Source organism: Podarcis melisellensis (assembly GCF_964234715.1).
Source record: "Podarcis melisellensis genome assembly, chromosome: 13".
Lineage (NCBI taxonomy): Eukaryota > Metazoa > Chordata > Lepidosauria > Squamata > Lacertidae > Podarcis > Podarcis melisellensis.
The window spans coordinates 33,456,508-33,469,412 of NC_138545.1; the positions used below are offsets into that span (position 1 = coordinate 33,456,508).

Here is a 12,905-nt window from a genome sequence, read left to right on the forward strand (position 1 = left end):
TCTTGCCATGTTTTTGCTTCAGTAACAAGTGGCTTCCACGGTTGACTGCCTAGACCAGTTTGCAGGAGATGAGGGTTGCAGAGGAAATGGGTGAGGGCTCAAATTCCCCCAGCGGGTGACTTTTAAATGGATATCTGACTTACCTTCCCACCTTCATAAAATAATGGTGATTGAGAGGACCGTGGGCGAGTTACAAAGCTAGTAGCACCAAACAGTTTACAGCTGAAGGTAAAACTGAGTGTGAGCTAGTAAACTTAAAAAACAAGTAGGAGTGAGGTGGTCCCGTTTTGGGAGTGGATAAGAAATTAAAATTATGGTTCTCAGGTAACAGAATAGGGAAATCTGTTTTCAGTCTGCTTTGCTGTTCTAGGCAAACACGTAGCTCAGAAAATACTTGGGAGTCAAGTTCTCATCACGTCCATTCAAGGCTCCCTGAAATGAAGAGTTCTGGGGTCATCCCACTTGCTGAGATTTCCAAGAGAGACATTACAAATTCCATCCTCTCTTCCCTGTCCCCTGCACTGGCAAGTTAAGACTCAATCCATAGGAACCTGGTCTCCAGGAACCCAAATCTGTGTCATCCTGGTCTCAAAATGGGTTACTGTGCTACCCTTTGAGGGGTTCTTGGAAAATAGTGGTTGTAACGCCATTCGATCCACTTTGACAGTCGGGGTCAATCATTTTCTTAACTGCCCTTCGGGAGGTCCCACATTTACTGTTGATCACCGCATTGAAATTGCAGCCTCTGCCGCATGTTTTGGTGACGTACTCTGTAGGTGGGGGTGCAAGCACAGTGAGAGAAGAGAAGCAGAGGCTTAGTTCAGTGTTATTCCTGGTGACATACACTGGAAACATCAGCTCAGCTTGTGTGTTTCCAAACCAGTCCAAATTCTTTTCCAAGAAGAATGAATGCAAGTGAAGCACACAGATCTTAATATGTTTTCATGATCAAAATTTTCAAAGAATTGGGAATTTTCTGCAAAAGCCAATAGTAAGGAAGGCTATACAGAGGGTTTTGTTTGTTTCAGTGCAGCCAGTTTATTTGTAAAGCTTTTTTTCTGTGACCTTTTTTAAAAAAAGCATGTATATTTAAAGAAAAACTCGAGAGAGGTCGTAGAAAGGAAGCATTGCACCAAATATTACGACACAAGCTTACGACCTGTTTGTCACCCTATGAAAGCCTATAAACTCCTGATGATGATTCAATAATAATATAAGCCAAGTTCACAAACGTCCCAACGGTTTCCGTGGCTGCACATTATCTTGGACCGAAACATGTCAAAAGTATCTTTTCTCAACAAACCTATTTTCTTGTCTTCCCTCATCCTAATAATAATTGCAGTTTCACAAAGCCCTTGATCATAACAGCGTAAGCTCAAAGCGCAGTGTGTGCAGACTCCAGCTTTGTAGGAAACATTATTTTAAAATATAAACTAAACTACAAGTTGTATTCCATGCGAGTCATAAAGTAAGCCCGCTGAAATTAAAGGACACAGCTTAGTTTGAGTCAGGCCTTTTCTGCAGCGGCTCCCCGTTTGTGGAATGCTCACCCCAGGGAGGTTCGTTCATTATACATCTTTCGGTGCCAGGTGAAAACGTATCTCTTCAACCAAGCCTTGGTCTATGGCCTTCTAAATGTGTTTATGGGGGGTGGGGGTGGGGTTATTGTTTTATTTTTGTTTTAACTATTTTGGGCTTTGATTCCTGCATTTTTATCTTGTGGACCTCCCTGAGATCTTCAGATGAAGGGTGGCATATAAATTTAATAAAAATATAAAAATATAACAGTTGTATACAGCCAAAAGGCCTTTTAAAAGCATACTGACTGTGCTTAGGGAATTATTATTATTATTATTATTATTATTATTATTATTATTATTATTAGTTATACCCCACCCTCCCCAGCCAAGGCCGGGCTCAGGGCGGTTAACAAGCAATAATAAAAACAAGTTGAATGAATACAAATTAAAAACAAGATTAAAATACAACATTTAAAAATTAAAATGCAGGCTCATCACAGGAGGAGAAAGGAAAAAGAAAGGGGGAGGGAATCAAATTGGCTCCAAGCCAAAGGCCAGGCGGAACAACTCTGTCTTACAGGCCCTGCGGAAAGAAATCAGATCCTGCAGGGCCCTGGTCTCATGAGGCAGAGCGTTCCACCAGGCCGGAGCCAGTGATGAAAAGGCCAGGCTCTGGTTGAAGCTAATCTAACTTCCTTAGGGCCCGGGGCACCTTGAGGCTCTCCATTGGGCATACCGGGAGAGGTGGTCCCGTAGGTACGAGGGTCCTGGGCCGATAACACAGATATTCATTGAGATTGAGAATGCGGAGGAAGTTTATTACAGAATTTCTAATCTGAGAGTAAAGCAAATTAGGTTTAACAGCTAGGATAAAAAGGCACTGCCCCAGTCTTTACCAAAGAGGAAATACTGTAAATCTGCTCACACTTTGCTTTTCCTATCAGCACTATTTAAGATCTCGCCACATCCCCTACCTTTGATAGCATTTACAACAGCAACCGGCAATGGCGTGGGCTTGTCCATGGTTATGTTGTTGTGGGCAATGCGCTGTCCAGTGGCCGAAGACCGGGCAAGAGTTTCACGAGAGAAGAAGTAATCCAACAGGCGCCTGGTCATCAGCTCAGGCTTGTCGGTGGAGACTTGGGATAGGTCCTCCAGCTGCTGGTGGGAAACGTAGACTTGCGAGTTGGGGACCAGTTCCAGCTTCGTCCTCCCATTCTCCTGTCCAATGGTAGAAGGTTATGTTACTCTATAAAGCTGCGCTATTATGTTGAAGCCCCGCCCCCTTTCTCCCACTCTTGCATCTGAGGAGGCTAGACTGTGATGCAGCAGATCGATTCAGAACCAAGCAGAGGAGTATTTAACCGGCTCAAACATTCACTGACATGCAACAGCAGCAAAGCTACACTCTACAAAACGTTAGCTGTATTCAGTCCAGTTCACACAAGCAAAGCCGCACTTGGGTTTACCTTTTTGGTATTCTGTATGGATTTGATTGTGTTGAAGCCTACCTGGCAGGAAATTGTAATGTTTAGTAGTTGTATAATCAGGGCTGAGAATACTAGGCACTCAAATCTGCACCGATCTAACTGAAATTCAATAACAGCTCATACTCATTTTTAGAAGAAGAACAGGGAGAAGAAAATGTAAAATCTAGCACACCGCCAGTATCTCTCTTGATAACAGAGATGTAGGTTGGTGTGCATGTTCAGGACAACATTCTCTGTTTTAAGGACAAATCCTGGCTCAACTCCTGCATTCATTTAAGAAAGACATGGGTCACACTTTGAGAGACTGAAGTGAAGCATGTTGTGCACATATCTTGATATATTTCTCTCTTCGGAGAGCAAACATGCTTGACACTACAGGTCCATTTTCAAAAGTGGCGGGGCAGATAGGGGACGAAGAGGAAAATTTCAGATTATACGGTGTCTACCTTGGCGATTGAGATATTTGAATGTTAGCTGGTGTACACTACTGTCACAACAATTTTATATTCTGTATTTAAAAGCTCAATTTGTACACCTGTTTCCCAAAGGTCCAGGAGGAAAGCTTCTCAAAACATAGGTGCTTTATTGTTTGATTCTGTTTACCAGAGTCATGAAGAGGTGAAAGGAGATGCAACTCAGCGGGCAGCATCAACCATGGCCTGTGCATGTCTCTCCTGATGTGGAAAGGCAAGCAACTGCCACTACTTGACTCAGACTCAGTAAAGTCCAAGTGTTTGAATTGACTCCTACCCTCTTGAAAACAGGTGCTGAATATGGTTTTGAACTTGACATCCAGAATGACACCCTGAACATGTACACCCATTTTCTTTCCGATACCTTCAGGGCTGATGCAACATTGCATTGCATACAGTGTTTCCTGCCCGCTTTTTGAAATGGGCAGGAGCATCAAGCTAAATTCTACATTTCAGGGATGGTATCCAGGGCCTAGTTAAATGGTGGAATTCAGTGTCACAAGATATAGTGACAGTCGCTAATTTAGATGGCTTTACAAGGAGATTAATTTGTGGGTTGATAGGGTGGGCTACCAAGAATCTTGATGTCCCCAGGATCAGAGGGAGAATGTCGCTGAATATCTCTTGCTGTGGAGCAACAGTGGGAGAGCGCTACTGCCCTCACATCCTCATGGTGTGCTTCTCATTGGCGTCTGTTTCACCATTGTGGGAAATGGGATACTGGACTATATATGCTTTAGGTCTGAATCTGCAGGGCTCTTCTGCTTTCCTTATGAATAAGCACAGCGACTCTCATTCCACTTAATCTTCAAGGCTGGTACAACATTGCATTGTATTTTGCACTTCCCTCCTTCAGTTTGAAAATGGGTTGAAGCTGCTATTAAAACATGGAATATAAAATGGTGCCCTGCATGGCTGTTTTATTCTGTTATTTTAATGTCCCAAGGAGTTGTTCCCAGACAGGCACTGAGAATGTGGCATACCGATCAGCCAAGTTAAATGAAAGGCCTCATTTAACGGCCAGACATGGGAAGCTAATTCATAAGGCATCAGGTCACTGGCTCTGTGGGAGCCTTATCTGGAAATGCAAGTAACTGGTTGCACTCTGCCACAAAGCAACAGCTCAGTGGCACAGTTCTGCCTCAGCTGTGATGCAGATGTGTGAACCGTTTTCCTCCTGAATCAAACAGAGACAGGTCTTGCTTTATGCCACCCAATGTTCCATCTGAATGAACACCTTACAATATGTTTAACATCACTGCAGCATCCAGTCAGAGAGAGACTTCTTCCCCCATCACCTACCTCCATTGGCAATGCCCATACAGGTGACTCATCAGACAGTGTCTCTCGTACATGGTTGTCCCATGTGCTGGTGGCATCACTGAGCCCAATGGGACTTCCTGAACCATCTCCTGCATTTATCCAGGGTGACAAGCCACCTGGTTCTGTGTTTAGTGTCCTCCAACCTGGTGAGATATGTGGCACAGTGGCTGGCGCGTGCCTCTGATCTTCCAGAGAATGTGGTGGCTGCAGACCACTGACCTGAAAGAGATACAGATACCTGGGAGTAAAGAAGAAGAGAAAGAGTGTGGTATATAGACTTACATCGGAAGCTGCTTCCTAACAAATCGGATCATTTGTCTACCAAGCCTGACATTATCTTTTTTAAAAAATAATGTTTTATTGATTTTATGTACAATCTTTACAACAGAGAACTTTACAACCATAATAAACCTTTACAACAGAAGACTTTACAACCAAAATAAAACAAGATAGAAGCAATAACATGACTCTCATGTTTTCATTTGTACTAAATTCTTCTCAGATTTCCTTATTTTACTATTCTTTAACTTAAATCTTCTTCTTTTAATTCCTTGTTCTTAACCTCCTAAATCGCATATTTATCTTCTACAATTTTCCAATTACTGCCTTATACCTCTCTTCCCCTTTACCTATTACTTCCCTTCATCCATGTGCGATCTTCTTGTTGTGTTGACAGCTATTAAATTTGTTTTTCCATTTGTATTGTAATATTCTCTTGTATCCTTGCGCACTTCCAAGCCTGACATTATCTACTCTAACCAGCAAGGGCTCTCCAGGGTCCTTCACACTACTTTCTACTCGATCCTTTTAAAATAAAAACTAGAGAAGTTGGAAATTGAACCTGTATTCACACAATCAATGTCAGCTGTTGACCTGGAAAGAAAACTTTCTATTTTTGGATACTTTCTATTCTTGGGTATAGAGGCAGTAATTTTGTCAACTACCTACAGGCTGGTCCTGAACTACAAGCCTGAGACTCTTGGCTTTATACCAGAGAATTGTCATAAAGATGACAATTGTAGTGGAATACTAAACCATAACAGCTCTCATTCACAATTCCACTTTACTCTTCAAAGAAAACAACAACCAAGTGATTGTTTTTTATCCCCTTTACACGGCACCTTTACCTGTGAAGGAGTGACATTCTCCAGCACTGCCACCAGGCTTTTGAGGAACTGAATATTGTTTTCATTGACATCTGGGGAAAGAAAAGCACATACAAGAACTGTACATCAGACAGGAATTCTGGAAAATCTCTCAGAAAAGGAGTGTGTGTAGTTATCTTCCCATGATGTGCTACCTGGGTTTGAGAGCAGACACCTGGAGCTGCTGTTTTTAAAAGCATGGTAAACCCACAACTTATGTGGGAGTTACATTCCAGGGATCGTGTCTAAAGCCAAAATTGTGTATAGTCAAAACATTGGGGTCAATGATAAGTGAGATTGCCAAAGCCCTTTTTCCTGAACATCCAACCTCGTTCTTCTTCTCCTCCTCCTCCTCCTCCTTCTTTGCCAAGCTTATAAAACAGAATGTGTGCAAATTAAATGTACATAAGTTGCAGGCTTACTGTACTGTACTTCCTATTTGGAAGGGATCACATGGATTTTTTTCCCTACCCTTCCCTTCCTTTTTCTTGGCAGCGCTGTCTGCTTCACCTTTAGCTTCAACATATATGAAGAGACAACCAGCAGTGCTATAGGGACACCTATAGTTCAGCAAAGAAGAAAAACGCAACATGCCCGATGCTTGCAGTCATTAGATCTAAGCATAGCTATGACAGACCACTCTTGTCTGCATGCACTTAATAGACACAACAAGCAAGTGATTGGAAGCAGCGGAATTTTCAAGCGTGTGGATTACATTGTAAATAATCAGGAAGTCATGTGGAAAACAATAAACGACTTCATTTTGCCCAGTGGGGAAGACAACAAAGGTATGGTACTTCTTTGTTTTCCGCTGCAAGGCACATGGCAACTCAGAGCAGGAGGTGGCTATATGAAGTGACAAAAAGGCCCAGGGGGAAGGGTTAAATTTCCCAGTGCCGCGTGCTTGACACCACCTCCTGGGTTGCAGTTTACACTTTATATAACTTGTGGAGGCCCTGTCCCCATAGCCATATTGGTAAGGTAAAGGTAAAGGGATCCCTGACCATTAGGTCCAGTCGTGGCCGACTCTGAGGTTGTGGAGCTCATCTCGCTTTATGGGCCGAGGGAGCCGGCATACAGCTTCCGGGTCATGTGGCCAGCATGACTAAGCCGCTTCTGGCGAACCAAAGCAGTGCACGAAAACACTGTTTACCTTCCCGCCGGAGCAGTACCTATTTATCTACTTGCACTTTGACGTGCTTTCGAACTGCTAGGTTGGTAGGAGCAGGGACCGAGCAACAGGAGCTCACCCCATCGCGGGGATTCAAACCGCCGGAACCCGCGTCCCTAGCCATATTGGACACTACCCCTAGTATGCAAGATCATCCTTTCCTCTGTTCCTCTCACACCACATCCCTTGTTGAGACGTCCTCATGGACTGCCTCCTTTTGAAACGTCCAGTACAGACTGGAGAGAGCACTGGTGTGAAGCTCTAATCCCCCCACTACAAGCAGCATTTAGGTGTTACTGGGGGTTTTTTTTACCAAAGAGAGGGTGTCCCATTCCCAGCACCACCTTGGCTGGTGCTCCTCCACCTGCACCGTTCCTGATGGACAGGAAGTCGTTCTGCTCCTCTAAGTTCTGGGTGAGAGCTTTCAGCTCACGGTTCTCCACCTCCAGCTCCTGGATCCTCTTCTCCTGCCGCACAGCAGCCTCCTCCCGAGACGCCAGCGCTCTCCTCAACTCTGCCACCTGCCACTCCAGTTCTCTGATCAGTTCAGCGTACAGACTCGTCACTCTGCTGTTGTCCGTGACAGGCGTGCATTCGTGAGTGTTTTGATGACAGCAACCCATCAGCTGGTTACTCAGTGACGGGGGTTGTGACAAATCCACTCTTGGTCTGGCAGGGGCAGAGATGGACATGTAAGGGGCTGCATGGGCAGCCTCAGGATTTTCTGGAGTCCTCCTGCACTGTGGCATACTGAAAGGACACTGGTTAAGGAGATCCAAATTCTGGAAGACTTGTCCGTAAGACATCCCCTGTAGTTCCAGCACTGGAGGGACTGGAGGGGCAAGGCTTGGACTCATGTGTCTTCTACCAGCAAGCTTGGCTTTTTTCCGCTTTATGCCTTCTTCGAATGAGCATGTTAGGGGAGGGCAGGTTTTTCCAGCGCTCTTTAGTGGTTGGGTGCTGGAAGCAGACAAAAAGAAGGAGGAAGTTTCAAGAGAAAAATATCTTGCAAAGCCTGGAAGCAGCTACCACAGAATGACTCTTACGAATTGGCTGTGCTGCTTTTAGGTTCCCCAGAATCTTCCCTGTCCGTTCTTGCAGGGGGAAAAAAATAGAACTTTCTTTTCATTAAAAACAGTAACATGAAAATGACTAGCACTCATTGCAAAGAAAATCTTGAAACAGGGGAAAATAGTGTCCTTTCTAGAACAAAGACTTGAGTCCGAGTATTCCTTAATTGCAGATGGCCCATTTGAACTCATTAGTAACCTGCATGGTCCCAATTTACTTGCTAAAGTGTAAATGCTGGCATTAAAAAAACAACGCAACACTTGCTAGTGAGGACACTATCCCTTCAAACTGCTCAAAGTCTTGTTATCTCGCCTAAATTGTACCCCACCTTCTATGCTGCATGGCTCTCCTACAACCCCCCCCCATCCTGTCATTTTTGCAATATGAATTCCTACTGCAACTCAACATTACCACTGGAATGTCATTTTTCATTCTTCCGATGGCCCTTTACAAGCACATCCCACTAGAAAATACCTGGTGACAGTATTGTGCCTGGACTTTCTCCATACCTGACAAATTCTTCAGCCACTCGTCGCTGAGAGGTCAGCCTATGGGGCTGATGAAAAGTGGAACTCTCCAGAGTGTTGCCTTTCATTCTTGCTTCCTCCTGAAGATTGTCATCCATACGTTGCTGCACAGCCTAGGATTAGGAGCTGGTTGGGTCTGTACACCTTCAGCTATTGGTCCCCATCTTTGAAGAGGCTAGCATCTGCATCAGAAACTGTCAAGACCAACCCTTAGTTTAAGCCAGAGTTTGATAGAATTTGTTGTCAGCAAAGACATGGGAGCATGTAAATAAATCCAGAATGAAGTGTTTCAAAGCTTCTGCAAGGGTGCCCGCCCTGGTCACCAAAAGCCTTCTCCCACGAGTCTGAGTTTAAGGCTACATCTATACCATCCATTTTAAACATATTATTTCAACCAAAGATTCCTGGGAACTGTAGTTTACCCCCTCACAGAGCTACAGTTCCCAGCACCCATAACACACCAAAGTTTCTACATTTTTTTTAAAAAAAATTAATATAATTTTAATAATACAAAACAATCCGCTCCTCATCTTGTAGAGGAGACAAGGAGAATCTAAAGTATAATAATAATAATAATAATAATATAATATCTGCCAATATAGTCCATCAGGTTTTATTGTTCATTTATGCAAACAAAGACAACGATGAAATACAAAGATGTCTCGCAGTAACCTACAAAATTTTGGGGATGCTATGAACATTGTGGACTTGAAATTTGATACTTCCCATAATTCTTTGGTGGAAGTAATGCACTTCAAGTGTATGGTGTGGAAGAAAAAGGGTTTGCAGTACAGGACTTCCCTATCCTTCCCCATTATTCATATATTGTTTTACCATACCTTGCTTCCATTTCTCCCCCCCCCCCCACACACTCATAGATCCCCTGTTCTTTTTTGCCTCTTGTTCCCCTCCCCTCCTCCTCTTCCTCTTCATTGCCATCCTTCAGCTAGGCCTTAGGGCTTTGAGGTCTACGACACTCTTTCTGATGCCACACTAAGATGCCATCAAGCATCTTCACAACTGGGTAACCAAAACCAATCTGCACAACCTGGCATTAGGATCAATGTCTTCTCAGTCAAGAGGGCATAACTTAGAAGTAAGCGGGATCTCTAAGACATACCATTTTACAAAACTTAAATGCTGTTAATGTTGCTTCAGCAGAGTTTCTTTCTTTCTTTATTACATTTACGTTCCACCTTGCCTCCAAGGTGGTGCATGTGCTCCCCCCCCCCTTTTTATCCTTCTAACAACCCTGTGAGGTAGGTTAGGTTGAGAGCCACTAACTGATCCAAATGAGTGGGGCTTTGAACTCTGGTTTCTCTGGTTCTTGCCCAACACTCTAATCCCGTGGTTCCCAACACACCCCATAAGGGAGCAATTCGAGAATGAGTTATTAACAGTTAATTGCCTTTTAGGCTTCCTCCACATGAATAGGAGTTCACTTTTTGAATAAAAAGAATTATATGTCACCGGCGGGGGGGGGGGTAGGGTATCAGGATTTTAGAGATGCTTAAGTGAGGCATGGGCAAAAAAAGGTTAGGAACCACTGCTCTAACCACTAGAAATTTTTTTTTTTACTGCATTTTGTATGCAATTATATATAATATAAATGTCTAAAATTGTACCCAAGGTGGTGCACGAACGCGCACACACACATACACAATTTTAGAATTCAATCAATCAATCGCAAGAACTGCAGTATTATTATTATTATTATTATTATTATTATTATTATTATTAGTAATAATTGAATTTATATGCCGCCCTATACCCGAAGGTACTATTCCGTTTCTTTCAAAATCACAGCTCTGGGACCTGTTTCCAAACGCAGGGTTGACACCTGGAACATATATTGAAGAAAAAAGAGTGCCACTGGGCATGTGCAGACTACACCTCTCATTTCTAGAAGCAGCACTGCGTCAAGGCCCCACGAGCTTCCCTGAGCAGCCCCTTCTCACCCCATCTGCCGGGTTCTGCCTTCCCACCCCAAAGAGAGAAGCGTCCCTGTACCTTTAAGAGCACCTCCATAGGGTCTGTTTACAAGCTTGGCGCAGCGTCCCCCGGACGTCACGCTCGGCTGTCCGCGCCTCCTCCTGCCCTTCTCCTACTGGCCGCGGAGCTCTTTCCTTCTGCCTCCTCATTGGGCCGCCTTCCACCGCCTTCCCATTAGCTGCCGAGGGGAGGCGCCTTCTCGCCTTCCCTATAGACTTTTCAGCAGTAGACTATGACGCGCCGCCCAGCTTCCGGGCCGAGTTGGAAAGTTCATTATCTGTATCGGGGACAGTCTACAGAATATCTAACAATCCGAGATAGCAGCGGGAAACAGCGCTGGAATAAGGGAATTTCCCGCCAAAAAAGGGAAGGTTGATAGCTATGCTGGGGACCCACAAGCTGAGAAAAGCTCATCCCTTCTGGACTAGACCAAGAGGCAGGTTCTGTCTCTCAGGGAATCCTAGAATTGTACAGTGGTACCTCGGGTTAAGAACTTAATTCGTTCCAGAGGTCTGTTCTTAACCTGAAACTGTTCTTAACCTGAAACACCACTTTAGCTAATGGGGCCTCCCGCTGTGCCGCCGCCACCCAATTTCTGTTCTCATCCTGAAGCAAAGTTCTTAACCCGAGGTACTATTTCTGAGTTAGTGGAGTCTGTAACCTGAAGCGTCTGTAACCCGAGGTACCACTGTAGAGTTGGAAGGGATCCTGAGGGTCATCTAATCCAATGCAGGAATTCTGCCCACAGCCATCGCTGGGTGGGCTGGGCTCGAACCACCAAACCTTTGGTCAGCAGCCAGACACACTGACCCATTGCGGCTGTAGCTCAGGGGTACAGCATGTGCTCTGCATGCAGAAGGTCACAGGTTCAATCTCCAGTGCAGGCATAGGCAAACTCCGGCCCTCCAGATGTTTGGGACTACAATTCCCATCATCTCTAGCTAACAGGACCAGTGGTCAGGGATGATGGGCATTGTAGTCCCAAACATCTGGAGGGCTGGAGTTTGCCTATGCCTGCTCCAGTGGCTTCTCCAGATAGGGAGAGAGCTCCCCTGCCTGAAATCCTGCACAGCCGCTGTCTGTTACTGTGCGGAGACAATATTGAGCTTGATGGACCTATGGTCCGACTCGCTATAAGGCAGCTTCCTATGCTCCTCAGTGAACAAGTAGGATGCCTGGCGAAGTAGAGAAGCACATTCAGGGAAATCAGGTCAGTCAGCCCCTGCTAGATGCCCACCAATGGGGACAAGCCTTGAATTAAAACAAGGTTACCGTTCTAAATGTTTTCCTTTACCTGTGTGGTTTGAAGTCATGTGGGCAAACCCATAACAGGGTGGTGTTTTGCTTATTATTATTACCAACAATCAGGGTGCATTTGATTTAAATCAAATTGATATAAATCACGATTTAAATCACTAGTCAGTTCTTGATTTAAATCACTAGTCAGTAAGACTTGATTTAAATCACTTTTTTACAGAAAGGCTCATTCTTGATGGTATAATCTTAATATTTACAACCAGATGAAGGTTTCATTTTTGGAATAATAAATTTTCAGAGTAGTTTTCACAGTTATATCAAAAATTACTGATTTGGTTATACTATTAGAAATACATAGATAATAATTTTGAAATTATTGTGAGGTTTCATAAGTTAACTGTATTTGGACAACTTTTCTGCTGTACTTTACTGGAAGGAGAAAAATAATAATTTCCTTAATAACAATTTAAACAATTTATTTAACTAAAACAATAACATTATAGCATATCTATCCATGTTTGTTAACTGATGTGATTAAACAATTTAAAAGAAAACAATTTAGACTGAGTTTTAGCACACATGAAAAACTTAAAACAAATCCTTATTTCCTGTTGAATAGCCTTTGGACTATAATGTAACTTCAATAGAAAACTATCTTTAGATTTTTTTTCCTCCAAAAGCATTTTATTTAAAAAATCCAATTTATTTTTTTAAAAAATCTGATTTATTTAATTTTTAAAAAATCTGATTTATTTTATTTTTAAAAAATCATTGATTTTTATCCATCCTGCCAATGATAGTCCATAATGGTCAATTTTTTATTATGATCAAGTATCCATTTTGAAAAATAATTGTAAAGGTTGTTTAACACAAAGTGTTAAAACATAACCAGAAAACACAGATATGTCTTAATTAGCCATGGCTTGATTAGCAGAT

General features: G+C 43.3%; 1 protein-coding gene across 2 annotated transcripts; it reads right to left on the minus strand.

The window, feature by feature from the left end:
- Positions 1–566: 566 nt before the first annotated feature.
- LOC309355109 (uncharacterized protein) lies at positions 567–10,923 on the minus strand. Of its 2 annotated transcripts, none has more exons than XM_081885634.1 (7): positions 10,731–10,923; positions 8,703–8,914; positions 7,436–8,082; positions 5,934–6,004; positions 4,786–5,025; positions 2,495–2,741; positions 567–770 (listed from the first exon to the last, which is right to left on the minus strand). In XM_081885634.1, exons 2-7 carry the CDS (start codon positions 8,816–8,818, stop codon positions 607–609), a joined length of 1,485 nt encoding a protein of 494 aa, XP_081741760.1. In that variant the 5' UTR covers positions 8,819–8,914; positions 10,731–10,923; the 3' UTR covers positions 567–606. The 2 variants fall into 2 exon arrangements, with proteins under 2 accessions (XP_081741760.1, XP_081741761.1); XM_081885635.1 differs by lacking the exon at positions 10,731–10,923 and adding an exon at positions 10,614–10,699.
- Between the last annotated feature and the right edge of the window lie 1,982 nt (positions 10,924–12,905).

Coding starts and splice junctions, on each gene's coding strand:
- LOC309355109 (XM_081885634.1), bottom strand. CDS start 8,818: ATGGATGACAATCTTCAGGAGGAAGCAAGAATGAAAGGCAACACTCTG. Junction 8,083..8,702: donor GTGGCTGAAGAATTTGTCAG/GTATGGAGAAAG, acceptor GTCTGCTTCCAG/CACCCAACCACTAAAGAGCG. Junction 5,026..5,933: donor AGAATGTCACTCCTTCACAG/GTAAAGGTGCCG, acceptor TATCTCTTTCAG/GTCAGTGGTCTGCAGCCACC.